We start from the raw sequence: 24302 nt of genomic DNA, 5'->3' as shown, positions 1-24302 counted from the left end.
CTGTACGATGAGTCAGCATGAGTACCAGCCTGAGGCCTGCCAAACTCAACCTCCGGGGAGGTATCCAGACCACTCGCGTCAAGCAAAGACTAACGCAGGTCTTCCAGCTGGCTATGCCCTGACAACAGGTCATCAGGAAACTCAGGAGGCACCTCTTCCTCAGACACTTCCTCAACTTCAGAAATGTACTCCAAGTGTTGGAACAATTCCACCCTGGGAGGAGGAACAGAATATGGGTCGAAAACAGGACGCACAGACTTACTTCGCACCTTCCTAGGAGCCTCCACAGCTCTCTGGGGTACCTCCCGCAAAAATTCCTCAAAAGGCGTCGATGGGAGTGGCGTCCACGTCGACCGAGGCGCCGCCGACCTAGACAGCGGCTTCGAGGCCGGAGCCCCGAGCGTGTCCTTAGACGGCCTCGGCGCCGATGGCTTCCTCGGAGAAGGAGCCTTGAGAAATTCCCTCGACCATGGCGCCAACAGCGTCTATGCCTCCTTCGTAGGCCCCTCAGGCTCCAATGGTCTCAACGGCGTCGAGGACCGGGACCTGGAGAGGGCACGATGGTGATCCTCCTTCTCCGACCAAGACCTTGAAGGTTCTCGGTGATCGCGCCGACCACCCAAGCCCGAAGGCATGCGAGTGGTGGCTCCAGAGCATTCCTCGCTGGATCCTCTCGAAGGCGCAGCCGGAACGGTGCCCTGCAATTAAAAAAATCAGCAACATCTCCTTACGGAAGGCGTCCCATTCCTTCGGAGATGAGTGCTTGGTGGGACAAGCAACCCGCCGTCTGGCGAAGTCCTCAGACGAGGACGGGGACCGATGACGGCGCTTCCTTGCATGCCTCGAAGAGGCAGCGGAATGGCGGGACCCACTCCTGGAACAAGACCCCCTGGACTTACGCCAAAGTGGACAGTCGCCCCTCGAATCGTCGGTCGAAAGTCCAGCGGACTTCAACTTACAGGGTTTAGCAACCCTACCTGCAGACAGCTCCTTCTTCCGCTGCCGCAAGGCATTCGACGGCAAAGACTTGCATTCGTCGCAGTCATCAGTGGCGTGGCTCTCACCCAGGCACCAGAAGCAGATGCCGTGCGGGTCCATCAGCCATTTTGGAACCGCAGTCCCGACACTTCTTGAAGCCCGACTTCGGGGTAGCAGAAGACGAAGACATTTTCTCGTAGCACTTACAATATTCGGAAGAACCGACACAACAACAGAGGCGCGGCGAGATTTCGAAGCGAATATGTTCGTGGAAAAAAAGGAACCGAGGCTACGGGCATTGTGCGTCCTACATATAACATCTGGTGACATCGGCCGCTGGAGGTCCTCGAGGGAGCGTATCGACATAATCGACGCAGGACGCCTACGCCGCAAGTTTTCCGAAGCAGCACAGCTGTGGTAATCACTGTCAAAGATGTGGAATACGTCAGAGGCCACAATCCCATCGAAATAATTATTTATTAGATTAACAGTCAGTTTAAAAAAAAGCCTTTTTAGAAGGGAACAATATGCAACACTTAAATACACCTAAAAAATATACTTCAGTTCATTTAAGTAGATACTCTTTTGGGATGAAACACATACGTCCTACACCCAGAGGTGACTTCAATGGTTAGGAAACTGGATATTAATGCATCAATTCTCACAAATAAAATGTAATACTGACGTTATGGCAAAAAAAAAAAAGGTTAGGGAAGGAAACAATGGCTAACAAGTTTCTCAAACAGATAAACACTTTAGAATCCCCCAATGAAATCTAGGTTAAACCTTTTCCAGCTATACAAGTAAGCTATGTATGACTTTTAGAGTGGCAGTTATAGACCAAGTCAGAGGCTAAGTCGTCTGCAGGGAGCCAGGACAGCCAACGTTAATTGAGCAAAGTCTAGGGGAGCCGAGGCACCTTTTGAAGATAGCACAAAAGTATTGCACAATGTTAGAGAGAGTTTTGTTGTAAAAATATTCACCGCTAGGCCCAAGTTGGGAGGCTTGTGAAGGGCAAAGCTGCAAGCAACTCTGCAAAGGGAATCAAATGCAAGTCTCCAGTGAGAGAAAGCAAGCTACACACAACAAAAGGTAAGTAACCCTAGTTACACAGTAACTGGAGTCTGAAGAAAAGGTTCTAGCTGGCTTCTGTTCCTGTTGTAGTCCTAGGGATTCTGTTGTTCCTGGGCAACAAAGTGCTGCTGATCTAAATTGTGCCCATTGCTGCCACCAACCTTCAAACCGTAGTGCTGGAGTATTCAGACGTCCTCCCTCTTGTCCCCATGACTGAGGAGTCATGGGGACAAGAGGGAGGACGTCTGAATACTCCAGCACTACGGTTTGAAGGTTAGTGGCAGCAATGGGCACAATTTAGATCAGCAGCACTTTGCGGTTTCAGCTCCTCGCAAACAGCACCACCACGGTTCTTGGACACCTTGTGGACTTTCGTTGCTTCTGGGGTCCAGCACTCTGTTGAGGTGGCTCAGGCTTTGTCAGTCCTGCTTCGAGGGAGTCGGGAGAAACTTCCAGGAGCTCGGTTCCAGCTTAAAAACGATGCACTCTATTCTGGTGTTCCTGTCCCCGGGCACGCGGTTCCAGCAACAGCGAAGTAGTACAACCAGCAGGGAGAGGTGTTCCAGTCAAGTTCGTCTTTGGGTCAGTTGGTCCTACCAACCCAAAAGGGAGAAGTCGTCCTTTCCGGGCTTCTCTAGTCAATTCGAAATATGGAGCTTCAGCACTGCAGCAGAGCTTCACGGTCCAGGAGGGTGCACCAAGCTTCTCTTCCAGTTTCTTCTTCGGTTCCTTCCTCCAGTGGTTGACTCGGCCTTCCTTGCAAAAGACCTCGCCTTTTATGCAGGTTTCTCCCATTCATTCGCAGGCTAGCTGTCACTCACAGCAGGGCGGCGGCTGTCCTCCAAGGACAGCCAGCCAATCGCCTTTGTTTGCATTCCTGTAACCGAGGAGACCAAGCACAGTGAGTTTCGTAATCCTCGCTCACTTCCTGCCACCCCAGACACCCTAGACCCAGATGCAGACTTCACCCGTGAATCCTGGCAAAGACAAAACGAACAAAGGGCTCAAACCTGGTTCGCAGAGTAAAACCCAAGAAGGACCTTATAAGCAATAAATGGTGAAAAAAGACGACCAAGGCCATTTTGTCAAAATGGGCACCCATGGGTGCAATACTGCAGCTGAGGATTCAGCTTGCTGTAAAAACACACAATGGTAGGAAAATTAAACCACTGCCACCAGCCATTAATTGTAGTTAGGGTAACCAAAATGTTACATAAGAAAGTAGACAATAGGGCATACTAAGTAACCCCCATACACTCCACATAAAATGTGTGCTGGGTGTACAACAAGATAAAAAGGTAAGTAAAGTCAATTTCACTTTACTACTCTTGGAAACAGTAGTTTATCCAAGAGAAAGTATTTAAACCTTAAGAGACATCCAAAGGACTTCTCTGTTACACTGCACTGAAGGTGCTGTGTGTCACAATACACAAATATGATGCAGTTTAGTTGATCTAAAAGAATTTGTCTGGTCTAGATAATATTTCAATGCCCTATTCACGTCCAGAGAGTGTAGAGCTTTCTCCGCTGGTGAAGTGAGGCCAGCTCCGAAAGGATTTCCAGATGAGTTGGTCTTGGGGTCAATTGGTTCCACCAACCCAAGGGGAGAAGTCATCATTTGCAGGTCTTCTCTAGTCAAGGCGAATTCGGAGCTTCAGCAAAGCAAAGCAGCAGGGCTTCACCGGGCAAACCAAGGGTCCAGGAGTTACAGCAGGCGTCTCTTCCAAGTTCTTCTTTGGATTCCTTCAGTCAACCACTGCCACCAGCCAATAATTGTAGAAAGGGTAACATAAAAATGATACATGAGAAACTAGACAAAGGGGATACTAAGTGACCACTCCAACACCCTATGGTAAGATAGTGTGTGCTGGGTCTAGAAAGTCACAAAATGTAAGTAAAATCTATTTCACTTCAGTGCTCTTGAAAACAGTTTCAACAAGAGAAGGTATTTAAACCTTTGGGAAATCTAAGACTTTCCTGTGCAACTGCACTGAAGGTGTTGTGTGTCACAAGGTAAAGATGATGCCTATGGAGTTTGTCAGACTCCAAATTACAGGAAAATACGAGAGAGTGGGAACAAGATCTCACTATCTCCAGGTTAGAAATGAAAAAGTCTTAAAGTCCAGCAAAAGCGCTGAGGGCCTCTAAGGTAGAAGATAATTAGCACATTTCTGAGAATTCTCCCTAACAAGGGGGCAGAAAAAGGAATGACCTCCGTCCCTCAGACTCCAATTCTTCCAAGTGACACTGCAGAACAAGAATTTGATGGGGACACGGTCCTCGGTTCAGTTGAGGGAAGCCCGAAAGGGAGCTGGTCAGTCCAGAGACTTTTCCGAAGGCTTCCAAGACATGGATCCTTGAGCAGGGGGGTTGAGACTGGTTGTTCCCACAAGTCTAACGTTGAAGCACGAACAAGGGTCTTCTGAGATAAGGCAGATGAGCAGTGCCTCACCAGGCTGTTGGTGAGAATTTTCATTTCTATGCCAATTCCCTTTAACCTTCGAGCCACCCCCCCCCCCCCCCCCCCAGTCTTTGGCTGGACTCATGGCTGTTTAATTTTTACTCCTGAGTGATTGGGACCTTTTTCTCACCCACTCTTGTTTTCCTGAGTATGATTTTCTATGTTCCTTATTGTTTTATGGAGTCTGGTAAACTCCATAAGCATCTGCTTCTGCACTGTGACACACAGTACCTTTTGTGCAGTGCCACTGAAAAGTCCCTTGGACTTCTCTTAATGTTTAACTACATGTTCCTGGGTGAACTACTGTTCCCAAGAATAGGAAGATGACCCCAGTATTGCTCACTTTTTGGGTCACACCACCCTATGTGGAATGCTGGGGGGTTTACATAAGTAATTCCTTTAAACCATTACTCATGTAATATTTTGTAACACTAACTGACTTGAATGGCTGGCGCAGTGTTTTTTTTTTTTTACTACCTAGTGACATGTATTTTCAGGGTGATACCTCAGCTCCAGTGCTGCACACAAGGGTGACCATTTTCTCAAAATGGCTATTCTTTTTTCGCTATATCTTGTTACTTTCTTCTAGGCTTTTACTCTGTTTGCATCAGGTTTGAGTCCTTTGTGTAGTTTGCCACTAGCAGGCATCAGCCCTGAAGCTCGCAGAGGCTCCAGTGTGTCTGGAAAGGCAGGCAGTTAGGGACGGTCCCGAAACTTCCCTGTCCTTTGTCTCTAGGTGTGCCTGAGTGAAACCAGTTCCAATCAGATGACTGGCTGTGTGATTGACAGCCTAGGGCTGTGAATGAATGGGAACTTGCATATAAAGCAAGGTTTTAGGGACTAGGACCAGAGTCGACCACTGAAGGACGACATTCAAAGCAGAAGATGAAAGACGACACCAGCAGCACTCTCCTAGACTGCAAAGTGCCCGATGAAGCCCTGCAGCTGTGCTGATCCAGTTTTCGAAATGACAGGGAAAACATGGAAAGGATGACTCTATCCCTTGGACTGGCGAGACCAACTAGCCTCAAGACAAACTATTTTGGTGCAACCCCCGACTTACTGTGATTTTCCAGGGCTGCAGAAGCCCAATACCTGGGGTATCTCGACCACTTGTGAGTGCATTGTCTTCCAAAGTCGGAATGCGGACAGATATTCGTTGGCATCCAGAGAACTGTAAAGAAGCAAGGAGTCCAAATCCAGAGTCCCCTCACCAGAGTCCAGGACCGAGGGATCAAGGAAATGTTTAGAGCTTTTCATTCTTTTTGCACTAGAAAAGGGGTTAAGATGTATGGCACTTCATGATTTGAGCAGGCAGGAAGATGGCCAAAGGACAAGATGGCCAAAGGACAAGCAAAAGGCACTAGCCACATTTAGTAGCCAGTCTCAGTAAAAGCATAAGATCACGAGATAGTAATACAAAAAAGGTTAAAAAAACAGCTTGTGTTAAGGCACATCGTAAAAGTAACCAAAAAGCTATTGGGTAAAAAAAAAAAGAATACAACATACCCTAACTGCACTTTACTGTCAGATGTATGCATTGTAATAGATACAATTCCAAAATAGACAAAGTCTCTTAGTATTGACAATCTTGGGGACTTACTCAGTTTCCACATAACAATGAGCAAAATAGTCAAGTGAAGGGACATCCCAAAAATATTGACTTGGTTCAAAAATAAGCAAAAAGACTGGGAGGTGGGGGGAGGGGGTGGGGAGTGCAAAAAAAATATCTTTACTAACAGGGTACAACTTGGAAGGAGCACTATGGGAACACACTGCAACCGAACTGGTGGTCTTCAGTGAACCAAACATTTAACGCATATTCCTAATTTGGAAGTCCATGCTTCTCACTTTACTGCTCACATAAGGACGCTTCATCCTGCCAAACAATTGGTAAAATTACAAAAACATTGTTTTACTTCAAACAGGCTGTGAAAGTGTTGAGACCTATATCGGATTACCAAACTACTAAAAGCATATGCAGTTTGCTTGATGGAACAGGAAAGTGCTATAGTCCAATTCGGGATCACTGAATACTAAACAATATAGTAGTTACGTGACCTCAAACCTGCAACAATACCTTACAATGTGTACAAACTTCCAGTGAGAGGTTGCATTCAAAACAATCCAAACCTCTGAATACAAAAAAATACCCACTTCAGCGATATTTTCCTAGTTATGACCAAACAAAAAAATCCATAAACTTACTGTATGTGAAGCACTTGAAGACAGTGATGAGGCAGAAGAAAGGCTGCTTTGGTGGCTAGACAACGAACTGCCAGAACACAAAAAGCAAAAGTCAAATCACAAGCAAAACACAAACATGTTTTGTTATGCATAAGCATCAAGCTGAAGAACTGATCATGTAATCAGTTTGCAAAAGACAAATTAAAGTAGAAAAATTACATTTATCGTAATAGACGATTGAAGTCACAAGTATTTCAAAAGTCACGAGTCTGGCAAGAGGAGTTTGGTGCCCATTTTATTAAAGCCCTACCCGAGAAATTCTGAATAATTATTTAGCTCCGCCATGTAACTATAGTTAGATGTAGGAAAATGATCTGGCACATATAGTAATTAGAAGTGCTCCATGTGTAAACTGTGAGCATTACCGATATTAATTTAGAAATCAGGATTGTAATGAATAACCAAATTTACAGCCATGCATAAACCTGATACAGCAATCCACAAAGGTTCCTGAGAGTTAAGGGGAGTAGTATGGGAGAGCGCACTCGGCTAGTGTAGGTAAAGTACTGAAGATTGTTAGTGCAGAGTAATAGCAAAAGGCAAAATCGAGACTTACAGGTTGCATGTACGTTTATAGAGATCGCAAAATCAGCTAACAACCCTGAGGACCAAATGGACCACGAACAGATGCAATGATCATGAATCCACCACTTTGGGGCAGCTATGTATAGTGCTATGGTAAGAAAGACTTTGCAGCCAATACAAACCCAAAAGGGAGGGGGGTCGCTTCAAGAGATGTGATCCCAGGCCCCCAAACCTCTCGAAAGTTGCAAATGATAGGCAATAGTAAATATTGGAGTAAGACACCCCTCACCATCGTGCAGGTCCGTTGGATCATCGGTTCAGTGGCATTCACCACTGGTTGTCTCTAGGTATTTCGGGAGAACTCAGACAGTTAGGGGTGGCAGTATTTAGATGCTGTCCCACGATGGTGACCCCCTCACGGATGGCTTGATGGATGTACGGCTTGCATTAACCGCGGGCACAGTCAAGAGTCACTTGGCAGCTGGATTTGCAGGCTTCCGGCAAGCTCCTAACGTGGAGCAGGGTGGAACAGTGGATTTCTAGCTTCTCAGCAGATCTTCAAGGGTGCCAACCAATAGCCAGATGAAAGTGCTTGCAACCAAGGGTAGCTGGATTAGGGCCTTGTAGAGCCAACGCAAAGATGTGTTTGCTCAAACAAAAACAGAAGATAGCCATCGAGCAAGACGGGTTTGGATGGCAAAGCTTTTTGCTGTCAAGTAAGTCAAGGTTAGCAGCACAGTGGTATTGTCTGAGCCAATGCGCTTTCATGCAGCAGTCCACAGTCTTTGGGTACAGCACGTCCCTTTATATCCAGAATTTCAAATGCGAGATCACAGCCCACAAAGAACAACACTTGCAACATTCAGACAGAGGTGGTTGTCCAACAGTTGACAGAAGCATTCCAGAATATACACAGCCATGCTACTGGAGAAGTATGGTTTGGGGGCAGTTCTAGTCCCCTATCTGGCAGCTCTCACATGAGAAGAAAGGTGCTGTTCTAGAACTTAGAAACACCCACCATGGATGTACAGGGTACAACTCTATACAGGTATCCAACTCTTAGGTTTGGTCTGAACCACACAAACATTTGTTAGAATGGCTGAATGGTGAGGCTTAGTTAAGGAGGGGCGTAGGGTTGTAGCAAGGTAGTAGAAGGGTCAATGTACTTACCCATTTTTCTGCAGCATGGGTCTTGCATTGGCTCAAATGCTCATGAATATTGCTTGGAATCCTCAGTAAAAAGAAAGCAGTCTCTCTCTAAACTAACTAAAATAAATGTAATAACCTCTATAGCCAATCAGTGTCCTTTGGTTCATTCTGCCTCCAGTCAATAACTAATCCTCCCAAGCTCCACCCCTGGCGGCGAACTTCAGATAAAGTGCCAGTATGAACCAAGAAGAGCCATAGTATGAAAGGAGGGAGGGTTCACATGTGAATACATGCAAGACCCATGCTGGAGAACAAGAGCAACAGGAAAGTAACTTGTTCCTTTTCCAGCATGGGGTTGTGCATGGATGCACATGCTCATGAAAAAGATTACACAGCAGTACATAAACACAACCACAGCAGGTTGCTACGCACACAGAAGCAATACACTAACCCCTGGAAATTATTCACCTCAAACAAACAGGCTGTGTAAGCACTGCTTGGCAAACCCGATACATCTCCCAGGAAATCTTGTGAAGGTGTGGGTAGACCTCCACGTAGCAGCCCTGAAGATGTCTAGTAGGGTAACACCAGAGAGAAACAGTCGTTGCTGCTATGGTGGAGTGGGCTCTCGGCCGACTTGAAAGAGGTTGGTTGGCCAAACTGATGGCAGTGCACGATACAGCTGCAGAGCTCCCTGGATATGGAAGCCTTAGATAGGGCCTTCTCGAATCCCAGTGTTCCAAAATTAACAAAAAGCAGAGACATCTTGTGAAAATCATCATTGCATGCCCCATAGCACTTTAAAGGCACATTCAACGAATGCAACGACCTATCAGTAGGCGTGCAAGCGTTTGGAAAGACTGGCAGGAACAAAGGTTTGTTGAGATGAAAATCTGAAGGAACCTTCGGCATGAAGGTGGGATGAGTCTGCAGCACAAACTTTGTAGTGTAGACTGTCACGTACTGCTGCTTGCAAGAGAGGGATTGCATCTCCCCGATTCACCTGGCGGAGGTTATCGTCCATCAGGAAAGCAGTCTTCTATGAAATAACTTCAGAGGAGCATGATATATTGGTTCCAATGAAGGCTTGTGAGATTAGTCAAGACCACGCTCAGTTGCCAAGCTGGGGCAGGAGTCTTCACGGTCGGAAAGGTCCTGAAGAGGCCCGCAAGGAACTTCTTTATGAGCCTGTGCGACCACAGGGTGAGCGTACCTGGCGTCTGGGTGTACCAGAATATGGCAGCCAGATGAACCTTGGAGGCATGAGCCAGGCCAGCCTTAGCCAGCGAGAGCAGATACAGGAGGAGCTGCAGCATTAGCCGCAGAGGCGTAATCATCTGCGCTCTGCACCACACTGTGAAGGACTTCCATTTGATTATGTAGCCGGACAACACAGAGTGAGCTCTGGCATTGGCCAGGATCTTGCACTCCAGAGGCAGTGAATAGTGCCTAAATCCCAAGGCTGCACGTGCCAGTCCATAATACTCAGTGACGCGGAGTCTTGATGCAGTATTGTTCTGTTTTCTCTGGAGAGAAGTTTGGGAAGTGTAGGCAGCTGGATGGCCAGAACCACTAATATCACAGGATTTGAACTAGTAGACCAAATGCAAAGGTGACGGAGTACACAAGTGATTTTAGATTGGTTTACAATTCCCAAGTTTATTTTCTTTAATTATGCACAAGATGCTATATCAAAAAATATATATATTCAACATTTCATATAATTCTGTGGCCCATACTCTTAATTCATTCATTCACATTTATACTTTCTTCATCAGTCTCTCATTCTACACTTCATACTTTGGAAAAATGGTCTGTATATAAAAAACAGTAAAAACATCTGTTATCTCTACATATGTTTACAATTCATTGTGAAACACATCCCCACCAATTAGGGGTATTACACAAGTCTGTGTTCTGTTATTCCCACAGTTCTCACGTCGACACGTGTTTCAGTTGCTCTCAGCGAGCATCTACATTAATGCTCTCTTTGTATGGCAACCTTCTTCAGGACAAAACAACCCATTTTTCAGGCACATGTATTGACATGGGCCACACCATCTAGAAAGATACATAAAACACTATGAATATTGTGTATCCCCGTCACTCCTTTTCAAGTTATTTGATTGCATGTTAATATGCTGTGTTCTATAATCACTAGAACAACAAACCAACTCACCTCCTATCCTGATGGGGTCAGGAGGAACAGTGGAATCTGGAGGCCAATAGTCCTCTCGTCTATGGGGTAAAAGATTGTATCCATTACCAAAAAGCTGTCTCCGTTTCACTTGATCGCAAAAGCCAACATTTTATTTATAACTTTACAGATCACTACGGGTGGAAAAGACCCAAGTTGAAGGCTAAGTCACTCACTCAAGGTAGCAACAGCCACAGCTTCCCAGGTGGGTTCATCCAAGACGGGGTGTTCTATGAATGAAATGTCTGAGGCGGAGGCTTATAATTCCAAAGCTATCCGTCTGTCAACGCCTTTTCTTCTGGTTCATAAATCTAAAAATAATATATAAACAATAATATATAAACACCATTGGTTGGTTTTATATATTGCACTTAAGCTAGATATTATTAGATGTGGAGTTATATTACTCCATGCTCATACACTTTTCTTATCTCTTTTGAATTGTCAACACAGAGGGAGTAGAATCAATATTTGTCCGCTTTTTTAAAAAGACATTAATCTAAACTCATTTGTTCGGGTGACCAATGACTAGTACTAATCCTAACATATATAAGTCTCTTATGGTTAGAGAGACATGGATCGATCTAACAAAAAACACGCGTTTCTGCCCATGTTTGTTATTTACAAAGCAGCTGCCTCCCATTTATACTTATGCCAGCGGCATCATCTCGTATGTCACAGGGGATTCATTTATACTGTCACTCTGATGGGGTGTACTTACCCGATTCTCGCCGTCACGGATTTTCTTTCCTGCCTGCACCACCATGACGCATACAGCAGCCAGCGGGGTCGTGAGTGCCATCCACACGAATCCTCGTGTTCATGTTCATAGAAAGCGGACTTGAAGAATTTACGCGTGCACCGAGGGACGTCTCCTCAATTTACGCGCTCTTATGTCATGTCTTGATTTTTTATTTTGTCTTTTTTATTTTGTTTTGTGTGTGATCTCATCATCACATTTGGTTAAACTTCTAAAGGCAATATTTCTGTTTCGATAGAAATAAAAGACAGACTAATCCAAAGTCTGTTACTAAAGGATTTACATTACCCCATTTGTTGTAAGGACGCAGAGTAAAACTCCTATTCGGGAGAATATACATTATCGCACGTCTTTTTTTCTTTTTGTGTAAATACCGCATACACTACTATACCATGCGTTGGTAGGCGTATTCATTACAAAAATGATGAATGTTATCAGTTGTTTTGGTAACGTCTCTAGGTGTAAAATTCTAAATTGCTGCAAAGTAAAATGTTGCAGGGAACAGAGCTAATTTTACATATGGGCAATCAGATGATTCCATTCCACAGACAGGTTTAGGCCTCGTTTCACTGTATCTAAAGTGTATATCCAACGTTGTTCCTTCTGATGTAGGAGAGTGCCCATATCGCCACCTCTTCTTGAGGGTTTTATTACTTGTAATACAAACCACGTTAGGTCTGTATCTCATACTCATACCTAACGTGGTTTGTATTACAAGTAATAAAACCCTCAAGAAGAGGTGGCGATATGGGCACTCTCCTACATCAGAAGGAACAACGTTGGATATACACTTTAGATACAGTGAAACGAGGCCTAAACCTGTCTGTGGAATGGAATCATCTGATTGCCCATATGTAAAATTAGCTCTGTTCCCTGCAACATTTTACTTTGCAGCAATTTAGAATTTTACACCTAGAGACGTTACCAAAACAACTGATAACATTCATCATTTTTGTAATGAATACGCCTACCAACGCATGGTATAGTAGTGTATGCGGTATTTACACAAAAAGAAAAAAAGACGTGCGATAATGTATATTCTCCCGAATAGGAGTTTTACTCTGCGTCCTTACAACAAATGGGGTAATGTAAATCCTTTAGTAACAGACTTTGGATTAGTCTGTCTTTTATTTCTATCGAAACAGAAATATTGCCTTTAGAAGTTTAACCAAATGTGATGATGAGATCACACACAAAACAAAATAAAAAAGACAAAATAAAAAATCAAGACATGACATAAGAGCGCGTAAATTGAGGAGACGTCCCTCGGTGCACGCGTAAATTCTTCAAGTCCGCTTTCTATGAACATGAACACGAGGATTCGTGTGGATGGCACTCACGACCCCGCTGGCTGCTGTATGCGTCATGGTGGTGCAGGCAGGAAAGAAAATCCGTGACGGCGAGAATCGGGTAAGTACACCCCATCAGAGTGACAGTATAAATGAATCCCCTGTGACATACGAGATGATGCCGCTGGCATAAGTATAAATGGGAGGCAGCTGCTTTGTAAATAACAAACATGGGCAGAAACGCGTGTTTTTTGTTAGATCGATCCATGTCTCTCTAACCATAAGAGACTTATATATGTTAGGATTAGTACTAGTCATTGGTCACCCGAACAAATGAGTTTAGATTAATGTCTTTTTAAAAAAGCGGACAAATATTGATTCTACTCCCTCTGTGTTGACAATTCAAAAGAGATAAGAAAAGTGTATGAGCATGGAGTAATATAACTCCACATCTAATAATATCTAGCTTAAGTGCAATATATAAAACCAACCAATGGTGTTTATATATTATTGTTTATATATTATTTTTAGATTTATGAACCAGAAGAAAAGGCGTTGACAGACGGATAGCTTTGGAATTATAAGCCTCCGCCTCAGACATTTCATTCATAGAACACCCCGTCTTGGATGAACCCACCTGGGAAGCTGTGGCTGTTGCTACCTTGAGTGAGTGACTTAGCCTTCAACTTGGGTCTTTTCCACCCGTAGTGATCTGTAAAGTTATAAATAAAATGTTGGCTTTTGCGATCAAGTGAAACGGAGACAGCTTTTTGGTAATGGATACAATCTTTTACCCCATAGACGAGAGGACTATTGGCCTCCAGATTCCACTGTTCCTCCTGACCCCATCAGGATAGGAGGTGAGTTGGTTTGTTGTTCTAGTGATTATAGAACACAGCATATTAACATGCAATCAAATAACTTGAAAAGGAGTGACGGGGATACACAATATTCATAGTGTTTTATGTATCTTTCTAGATGGTGTGGCCCATGTCAATACATGTGCCTGAAAAATGGGTTGTTTTGTCCTGAAGAAGGTTGCCATACAAAGAGAGCATTAATGTAGATGCTCGCTGAGAGCAACTGAAACACGTGTCGACGTGAGAACTGTGGGAATAACAGAACACAGACTTGTGTAATACCCCTAATTGGTGGGGATGTGTTTCACAATGAATTGTAAACATATGTAGAGATAACAGATGTTTTTACTGTTTTTTATATACAGACCATTTTTCCAAAGTATGAAGTGTAGAATGAGAGACTGATGAAGAAAGTATAAATGTGAATGAATGAATTAAGAGTATGGGCCACAGAATTATATGAAATGTTGAATATATATATTTTTTGATATAGCATCTTGTGCATAATTAAAGAAAATAAACTTGGGAATTGTAAACCAATCTAAAATCACTTGTGTACTCCGTCACCTTTGCATTTGGTCTACTAGTTCAAATCCTGTGATATTTTTGGTAGATTGACCTGTAGAACTAGGGACTTTAAAACAGGTACCCCTTCTCTTTATTGCATGGCCAGAACCACTGACAGATGGAATGTCCAGGTACCAAATCGGCCAAGGCTGCGCCAGCCTGATGAAGATCATCCTGCAATGGCAACGTCCGAGTGTGCCAATCACATGCAACAGGAGTGGAATCGGAGGGAAGGTGTGCAGGAAGAGCCCGCCCATCCCACGGGAATGAGAAATCATCCCCCAATATTGTAGGATGAGGATATTTGCTGGAAAACATCCAGCACTTGGAGTTGGCAGCTGTCTTAAAGTAATCTTGTGTGTTTTGGTTTAATGTGTTAGGTACATTTATCTGAAGTGCAACAGGTCATAGACTTCATAAGACTTGGTATAAGGAACCCAACTCTTTATAAGCCTGTACTACAAAATGGTTGAGCAGCCAGGTTTATCTCATCTTAGGAAAGAGTTATGTGAGCTGTAGAGCAATACAAATTAATCGGTTCATCCAGAGATCGAAGAAAACACTTAACTCAGTTATGTTAAAATATACTATTTATATATACACAAGGCACACACGCAAATCTAAAATGCAGCAACTACTGTTAGGTAAGAATTAGTGCTGTCCCACTGGTGTGGGACTACACAAGACATACCTCCTTGGTATTAGACCCACCTTTTAATATTGGCCTGTACTACACAAGTTGGTAATGTGACTGAGCAGCCAGGCTTATCTTAAGAGAGGTAACGTGAGCTGTATAATAAAACCAGTAAATACAAATACCCAATTAAACACTTAAAAGTTATAATAACTGTTAGGCAAAGTTTGTATGCAGTACCCTTTGGGACCACGACACACTAGGACTACAGGTATAAGCAAAACCAACCTTTGGTATAAATCTGTACCACACAGTTGTTGGTAGCTTTGCTAAGCAGCCAGGCTTATCCCAAAAGTGAATGTGAGCTGCAACGGTGTAAAACAGAGTTCTATAATTACAACTATACAAATAGACTCTATACTCAAGGTTTATTGGTAAAACACGTATTAATTTATTCAACAGTCAGTTATAAAACTTCACTAGAAGGCGGCAATCTATATCACACAAAAATATACTTCAGTATTTCACAATATCAGGTTTGGAGGAATTTAAACTACTTTGAAAGAGGAGCAAATGGTATTCAGATCATTTGAAGTGGGAGCAAAAAAGGCATATAAAACAGATATTAGTTATTCTTATACAGTGCAAATAGTTTGAGTTTCCCAGAGGACTTGATTCGATGCAATAGGTTAGGCCAAAGTCAATGGGCTAAAGTCTTGTATAGGATAAAGCAGTTCTGGAGGTCAACAGAAAAGTCTTTGCCAAAGTTCTCAGAAGTGGTTCGTAAAAGAAAGATTCATGTGTTGGGTCAAAAGCTGACTAGGCCTGCAAGTTTCCAAAGTTTCAAGCACCTACGCAGCGAGAGGAAAGTTCTCTCGGTCGGGTTTTCGCAATACCTTACAATGAAGAAAAGATGCAGATTGGAGATGTCTGTTCCTGCAGATCTCGCTGGTCCTGAGCCTCAGTCGTGGGGACAAGAGGGAGGATGTCGGGGGACTCCTGCACTGGGACTGGTCGAAAAGAGGGCAAAGGCAAATCTTCCAATTCCGGTAGCTGTCGTCGAGCACAAAAACTGGTGTCCTGCTCCCAGGCTATTCAGTTTCCTGCAGCACTGTGAGGAAAATACAACCAGGTCCGAGGATGGTATCCAGGTGGCTTACGAGTTGATTGGTCCCACCAACTCAAAGGGAAAAGTCGTCCTTGAAGGGCTTCTCTGTCAAGATGAACTTGGCGATTGACCTGCAGCAGGTCTTCACCGGGAAAACCAACGGTCCAGGAGTTGCAGCAGCCGTCCTCTTCCAGCTGGTCTTCGGTTCTTTTGTTCCAGTGGTTGACTCTGCCTTCCAAGCCAAGAGACGAACAAGTTACTTTCTTACCTGGTAACCTTCTTTCGAAGGGATGGTCCGACGACGTATTCCATATCTATGACAGGTAATGTCCACAGCTGTGCTGCTTCGGAAAATCTTTGGCGTCTGCGTCCTGCGTCGATTAGCCGTCCCAGAGGACCTCCTCCGACGGCCGACGTCACCCGATGTGATAAGTAGGACGCACGACGCCCATAGCCTCAGTTATAATTTTTTCCCAGAACGTGTGCCACCAGTTTTCTGCCAGTCAGACACACAAGGCCTTGCGGAAAGCAAGCTGCAATCGCAAAATAAATTCTGCAGCGGGGAAGGCAAGGAGGGAGCGATATGGAATAAGTCGTCGGACCATCCCATCGAAAGAACGTTACCAGGTAAGAAAGTAACTTGTTCTTCGAGGGGATTGGGTCCTCCGACGTATTCCATATCTATGACAGACTCCCAAAGCAGTATCAAGCAAGGAGAAAAGTGGGAAAGAATTTAGAATACAAATTTAGCATGCCCAATCAAATTGCGGAATAGAGAACTGCCTTGCCAAAGGCCAGATCTTGCCCTCTGATGGAATCAAGGGAATAGTGACATACAAAAGTATGTACTGAAGCCCAGGTGGCTGCATCACAGATGTGACGAATAGGAACTCCCCTCTGCAGGGCAGTAGACGCAGCCACTCCTCTGGTAGAATGGGCCCGCAAGCCAGCCAGAGGGTCCTTACCCGACAAGCAGTAACACTCGGAGATAGCTAAAATAATCCAACGAGACAAAGTCTGTTTCGTCACAGCTTGTCCCAAACGCCTCCCAGCGTAACCAATGAAAAGTTGATTGTCCACTCTGAACTGGGACATGCGCGAAATATAAAGGCTCAACACTCTCCGAGGATCAAGCCTATGGAGCCTCTCCTCTTCCTTACCAGGATGCGGAGGAGGATAGAACGCCGGAAGAACAATCTTCTGGCTCAAACGAAAATCCGAAACCACCTTCGGAAGAAAAGAAGGACGAACTCGAAGGACAACCCTGTCCTTGTGAAACACAGTGAAGGGTGGCTTAACTGAAAGTGCCTGTAACTCACTCAGCGAGCGGAAGTAACCGCAACCAAAAACACAGTTTTCAGAGTCAACAGCCTCAAAGGGCAAGAATGTAAAGGCTCAAACAGAGCACCCATAAGAAACTTAAGAACAAGGTTCAAATCCCAACCTGGCACCAAAAAAGGTGACGGAGGGAACACATTAGTGAGCCCTTTCAAAAACTGCGAAATTAAAGGAATCTTAAAATAGGAACACTCTTCAGACAAGCGCTTAAATTTGGACAGCGCCGCCAGGTAACCTTTAATGGTCCCCACTTGCAAGCCCCTGTCGGCCAAAGAAAGCAAAAAAGACAACCATGGGAATGTCGCATTCAAAAGGATCCACATTCTGAACTCTGCACCAGTCGCAGAACTTTCTCCAACGGTACAGAGACTTTGTTGCCGGCCGCCTGGCCGAGAGCAACACCTCCATCACGTCTTCAGGGAGGTCCCAATCCTTATACCTCAACCTTTCAGAAGCCAAGCGTGAAGATTGAGGGATCTGACCTCTGGATGGAGAACCTGACCCCCCCCCCCTCCCGTGAGAGCAGATCGTCTCGGTAGGGAAGACGACGTGGAGGGCAGATGGACAAGTCTAGACGGTCCGGGTACCACGTCCTCCGGGCCCACGCCGGAGCAATGAGGATCATCCGGGAACCGAACCTCCGTAACCTCCGCAACACTTGCGGGATGACGGGGACTGGAGGAAACGCGCACAGCAGTGGGAATGACCACTCCACCACAAACGCGTCTCCCAAGGCTCCTTTTGGAGGAAATTCCCGCAAGCAAAACGTTTCGCACTTCCGGTTGACACTGGAGGCGAAGAGATCCACTTGAAGGGTCCCCGAAAGGGCGAAGATCTCCAGGAGAATCTCCTGAGCCAGCTCCCACTCGTGAGAGATCGTGGTCTGCCTGCTCAGAGCGTCCGCCGTCTCGTTGTCTCCGGCCAGATGAACTGCCGAGATCGGAACTTCCTGCTGGATGGCCCAGAACTCGAGCTGCATCGCCTCCCTGCACAGCAGAAGTGACCCTGCCCCCCCCCCTTTTGTTGAGGTAGTGCATGGCCACTGTGTTGTCCGTAAGAATCAGGACACTCTTCCCGCGCACAGTCGGCAGAAAAGCCTTCAGACGGCCCTCAGCTCCAACAGACTGATATGGACCGCTGACTGTCAACTCGTTGGCATGAGCTCCCCATCTCGTGAGGGATGCGTCCGTCACGATCGTCACCTCCCGCCAGGGCAGCCAAAATGGGGCCCCCTTCATCAGATTGCCCTCAACGGCCGACCACAGAAGGTCCCGAGCTACCGAGGGCGGCACCTGAACAGGGTCCGACAGCCTGCCAGAGGACTGAGACCACTGGAGCTTGAGTGGCCACTGCAAAGACCTCATCTGCAAACGAGCCTCTGGCACCAGAAGAATGCAGGATGCCATGAGGCCGAGCAGTCTCAAGAACTCGGACGCTGGGAGATTCTTGCCAAACTGAAGCTTGTGCACCATCTGCTGAATGTGAAGAGCCCTCACCTGAGGAGGAAAACACTGCACCAGGGACGTGTCGAGCACTGCTCCGATGTACTGGAGCCGCTGCGTTGGCGTCAAATGGGACTTCTTTAAATTGAGGGAGAAGCCCAGCCTGTGAAGGGAGTGGCAGGTGACGGACAGATGATCCAGGACTTGCTCGGGAGAGCTCCCCCTGATCAACCAATCGTCCAGGTAGGGGTAGACGTGAATCCCCCCTTTCCTGAGATGCGCTGCCACCACCACCATCAGCTTTGTGAAATCCCTCAGGGCGGAGTTCAATTCGAACGGCAGGACCCGAAACTGAAAGTGCAAGTCGCCAACCGCAAACCTCAGGTACTTCTTGTGCTTGGGATGGATCGGCACATGGAAGTAAGCATCCTTGAGGTCGAGAGACACCAACAAGTCCTGAAGTTGAAGGGCCTGCAGGACTTGAGAAAGAGTCACCATCTTGAACTTGTCCTTCCCGCGGAATGATGGGTCTCAATCCCGCGTCTTTCTTTGAAATAAAAAAATAAGGGGAATACCATCCCTTGTTCCTCTCAGCTACAGCCACCAGTTCTATGGCGCCTTTCTCCAGCAGGGCTTGAATTTCCCGTGCAAGGAGCGGTTCCGGACACTTCAAAGAGAGGTTCCCTGGTGGATTGTCGTGAGGCCTCTGCCGAAAAGGCAGACAGTAGCCGTGGGTTATGATCTCCAGAACCCGCACATCCGAAGTAATGGCTTGCCACTCTACAAGATGCTGCGCCAGCCTTCCCCCAACCGGCGATACATGGGACCTGGCCTCGTGACTGAGTGGTAGCGGCTGTGACGTTGCCTGAGGGCAAATAGGCAACTGCCCGAGCGGCCTTGGCACCTCAAGCACCTTTGTTTCCACCTCTGGCACTCTTACCATGGCCTCTGACTGCAAGCTCCTCTCGCTTTGTTGAAGGATGAGTAATAGCGAAAGGAACCTCCCCTCTATTGCTGTCCCCTAGGGCGAAAAGGCGGAGGTTGGCGAACTGCAGCACCCAACGATTTCGCTGCAGCTTTGGAGGTCTGCAACCACTCAAGGCTCTCGACAGCCTTGCTGCCAAAAAGGTGGTCACCGTCAAAAAGCATGTTGAGGAGCCGGGACTGCACATCAGGAGTGAACCCAGACTTCCGCAACCACGCAAACCTGCGCATTACGGTGCTCGCTGCCATGGACCGGCTGACACAATGCGCCAAGTCCAAACCCGACTGAACGGCCTCACACATAGAATCCGTGCCATCCTGAACCATAGCAAGGAAACCATCCCGTTCGTCCCCTTTGGGAATATGATCAGCCGCTAATGCAACACAGTTCCACGGAGTGTGTGTGAAACTGGACGAGGCACATATGGAGTTGGCCGCCTGAAGCACCATACCCCCCGAAGAAAACGCTTTCTTCGCCCAGCCGTCAAAACGTTTGTCGTCCCTATCCGGAGGGATGGCAGGATACAAAGCCTGCTTTGTCGGGGCCGTAGTCGCCTGCACCACCAAACTCTCCGGGGTGGGGTGCCTAGACAAGTAGCAGGGGTCGCTACTGGCTGGACGGTATTTTCGCGACAAAGACTTGCCCACTGCCGGGAGACTCCCCGGAGCAGTCCAAGCCGCCGCCGCCGCCACCCTTCTCTGCAGTGCCATATGAAAAGGCAAAACCGGGTCAGAGGGTGGACCGAGGTCAAGGATGTCCGTGAGATCATCCTGAACGAACTCCCCTGGGGGAGCTGACCAACCCAAGTACTCAGTAACCCGAGACACAAGGCGGCGATATGAAGAATCGGCATGAGTGCCAGGATCCGGCCGACAAAACTCCACCTTCGGAGAGGTGTCCAGTCCACTGGCATCATGCAGCGACTGCCTCAGGTCATCAAACTGACTATGGCCCGAGATAAGGTCATCTGGAAACGTAACCGGAACCAGGCCGCCATCAGCCTTCATCACCCTCTGAAATGTACTCCAGGCGGGGAGAGGAAGACCTCTGCGGATCAAAGCAGTGCCGGACCTTAGCCATAGCCTTTCTAGGGGCAAACCCCGTGCCACGGGGCCCCTCCGACCCCACCGCCTCGAAAGGCGCCGGCGTCGACAGAAAAGGCGTCGACGTCGAGCGAATTGGCGTCGACGACAGCTGCTGCGCCATCAACATCGGCGGCGTCGACACAGTCCTCGAAGCCGGAGCTCCGAGCGTGTCTCTCGACAACCTGGGCGCCGACGACCCCCTTGAAGACAGAACCTCGAGAGAAATCGTCGACGACCTCGGCGCCGCAGGTGTCGATGTCTTCTTCGAAGACGGCACAGGATCACGCGGTCTTGAGCGCGTCGAGGACCTGGACATGGAACGGGCATGGCAAGAACGGCTACCCTTGTCCGAGCGGGACCTCCCGCGAGCCATGCCGACCACCCGAGCCCAAAGGCGTACGGGCGATGTCTCTCGACCGGTGCCGACCGACCCCACTCGGAGGCGCGGACAGACCGGTGCCCTGCGATTCCAGAATCGCTAACATCTGCTTCCCGAAGGAAGCCCATTCCTCTGGTGTCGCTTGCATGGAGGGATAAGCGACCCGCCGACGGGCGGAGTCCTCGGAAGAGGACAGGGAAGGCGACCTATGCCGGCGCTTCCTGGAATTCCTAGAAGAGGCGGAGGAGTGGCGAGACAGACTCCTGGAAGGAGACCCACCGGACTTCTGACGACGACGCGGAGAGTCACCCCTCGAGTCATCGGTCGAAAGCCCCGCAGACCTCTACTTCCGGGGCTTAGACACCCGGCCTACCGACAGCTTCTTCTTGCATTCTCACAAGGCCTTTGCAGTGAGCGATTGGCAGTAGACACAGTCGTCCGTATCGTGGGCCTCCCCGAGGCACCAGAGGCAGGCGTCGTGCGAGTCCGTGACCGACGTCTTGGACCCACAGTCCCCGCAGTTCTTGAAGCCCGGACGCGGGGTCGAAGATGAGAAAGACATCGCCACGAACAGGTCTTCACAACCAACCAAACAGGTTCAACAAACCGAGAACAGAAAACAGCAACTCCAACGAGTCGAGGCGTACCGAGATTCACGAAGCGAACACGTTCGCGGAAAAAACGGAACTGAGGCTATGGGCGTTGTGTGTCCTACTTATCACATCGGGTGACGTCGGCCGTCGGAGGAGGTCCTCGGGGACGGCACATCGACGCAGGCGCCAAAGATTTTCCGAAGCAGCACAGCTGTGGACATTACCGATCATAGATATGGAATACGTCGGAGGACCCAATCCCCTCGAATCACCTTTTAAACAGTTTTCTCCCATTCATCCCAACCTAGCTGCCACTCTCACCCAGCAGGATGGCTGTCCTTGCCGGACAGTTAGCCAGCCAATCACGCCAGAGTGCATTTGGGCCTCCTAGGAGACTAAGCACAGGGAGTTTTGGTCACCTCCCTCACTTCCTGCCCACCCCAGACACTTGAGCGCCAGAGGCGGTCTTCAGTGCTGAAGCCCACCAAAGGTATAAGAACAAAGGGACCAAACCTGGTTTAGCGCGCAGAAAACTTTAGAAGGAGCTTTCCAGAAAGAAATGACGAAAAAAGAACACCGGGATCCCGTTTAAACGAAGGAGGCTCAGATGCCATCTTAAAAAACATGGCTCCCGCAAAATACCGCTACGGGTGTTTGCAGCTGGGAAAAATCATGGTAGTTTATTGTAAAACCACTGCCACCAGCAATTTCGAGAGGAAAGGGTAGCATTTGACTGCTACATGAGTTTCTAGACACAGGACTCCATTGTAAAACAGGGTGTGATGGTCTAGGAATTTGAAAAGACTAGTAAAGTCAGTTTCAGTTTACTTTAGTTTATCCCAGAGAAGGTATTAAAACCTTGGGACAGCCTGAAAGGCTTCCCTGTGTCACTGCACTGAGGGTGCTGTGTGACACACATGAAAAGATGATGCCTATGGAGTTGTCTAAAACTCCACAATCGAAGAACAAGAGTAAAATGCATCAAAATACATGGAGTGGGGGAAAAAAGGCTCTCACTCTCCAGGTAAAAAAATCAAGTCATCAAAATCCAGCAAAGTTGCTGGGGGTCTGTAAGGTGAAGGGAATTAGAACATTTATGAGAATTTTCCCCAACACATAGGCATCTACTTTTGTTGTGACACGCACAGCACCTTCAGAGCAGTGTCACAGAGGTCCCTTGGATTTCTCATAAGATTTAAATACCTTCTTTTGGGTGAACTATTGTTCTCAAGAGTAGGAAAGTGAAATTGGTTTTACTTACCTATTTTTCCTAGGTAGGTCCATTGCACCTCATCTTACATGGAAGTACAGGGGGTTACTTAGTAGAACCTTTTCATACTTACTCATGTAACATGTTACCCTCACTACATTTAATGGCTGGTTGCAGTTTAAAATATTCCTACCATTGTGCTTTTCTACCGTAGGCTGAATCATCAGCTGCAGTAGTGCACCCATAGGTGCCCATTTTGTCAAAATGGCCCCAGTATTTATTCACCATTTCTTGCTCATCTGGTCTTCCTTGGGGTTTACTCTGCGCGCCAAACCAGGTTGTTGGGGAGAATTCTCAGAAATGTGGCAATTGCCTCTACCTTAGAGACCCTCAGCGACTTTGCTGGATTTTGAGGACTTCATTTTTTTGCCTGGAGAGAGCGAGACCCCTTTTACCCCACTCTCTCATGTATTTTATTGTGGTTTTGAACTCTGTTTCCTTTGGTTGTGGAGTCTAACAAACTCCATAGGCATCATCGTTTTCATTGCGTCACACAGCACCTTCAGTGCAGTGACACAGGAAAGTCTATCAGATTTCCCAAAGGTTTCAATACCTTCTCTGGGATAAACTGTTTCCCAGGGCAGTAAAGTGAAATTGACTTAACTTACATTTCTAACTTCCTAGATCCAGCACACACTACTGTGTGCTGGGTCTAGGAACTTACAAATGTAAGTAAAGTCAGAATATTTGGTTGTGGGTCAAATAATCGAATGTAAATGGTCGACAGGACAAATGGAAGACACCAAAAGTTCGACAGGTCAAATGATCTAATTATTTTTTTGTTTTTTCACATTTTTTGGGGGGTCCCCCAAACCCCCTTTTTACTAGAAACCACTTTTTTTCCTAAACGAAAACCTAAAAAGAAAATATATATAACTAAAAAAAAAATTCGATCATTTGATCCGTCGACCAAATTCTGTCGACCATTTGTTGTCGATCATTTGACTAGACACCAGAATATTTGTGTGATCTCTTGTTCTGTTCTAATAACCTTTTACTTTGACAAACTCTTAAGTCGGATTCTAAATGTAAACCGGGGTATAAGGAAATGTCCCTGACCAGTTCATCCACAGGGCATTCCCCTTGGACCCTGGTTGGGGAAGCCTGGATACGAAGTCTGGGCGTTGCGAGTTTAGGTTTGTGGCAAAAATGTCTAATGGGGGAAGATCCCATTAGGAGAATCTATCTAGAAGGAAAAATGAATTATTGTAATGATCTTTCTATGGATTTTTTTCCTGCAGATACCTCATCTTGATAGATATCCCTCATCCAGCTCTGTTGTTCGGAAGCTTTTCAACGGGAGGTGTAGTGGACCTCGACTCGGCTGTCAATCAGTCTGGTCCAGCTCTCGATCGTCCGCT

At 46.7% G+C, this 24302-nt stretch overlaps 1 protein-coding gene across 11 annotated transcripts in view; it reads right to left on the bottom strand.

The window, feature by feature from the left end:
* UBAP2 (ubiquitin associated protein 2) overlaps positions 1-24302 on the bottom strand; it is a 1758279-nt gene that overhangs the window by 639974 nt on the left and 1094003 nt on the right. For all 11 annotated transcript variants that reach the window (XM_069626852.1, XM_069626853.1, XM_069626850.1 and 8 more), the window contains one exon: positions 6722-6788. In XM_069626852.1, coding sequence (XP_069482953.1) covers positions 6722-6788 — 67 coding nt within the window. The remainder of the gene's footprint in view (positions 1-6721; positions 6789-24302) is intronic.

This window comes from Ambystoma mexicanum, chromosome 6p, assembly GCF_040938575.1.
Source record: "Ambystoma mexicanum isolate Mex_15411 chromosome 6p, UKY_AmexF1_1, whole genome shotgun sequence".
NCBI classification, from domain to species: domain Eukaryota; kingdom Metazoa; phylum Chordata; class Amphibia; order Caudata; family Ambystomatidae; genus Ambystoma; species Ambystoma mexicanum.
This window is presented reverse-complemented; position numbering and strand designations above follow the sequence as displayed.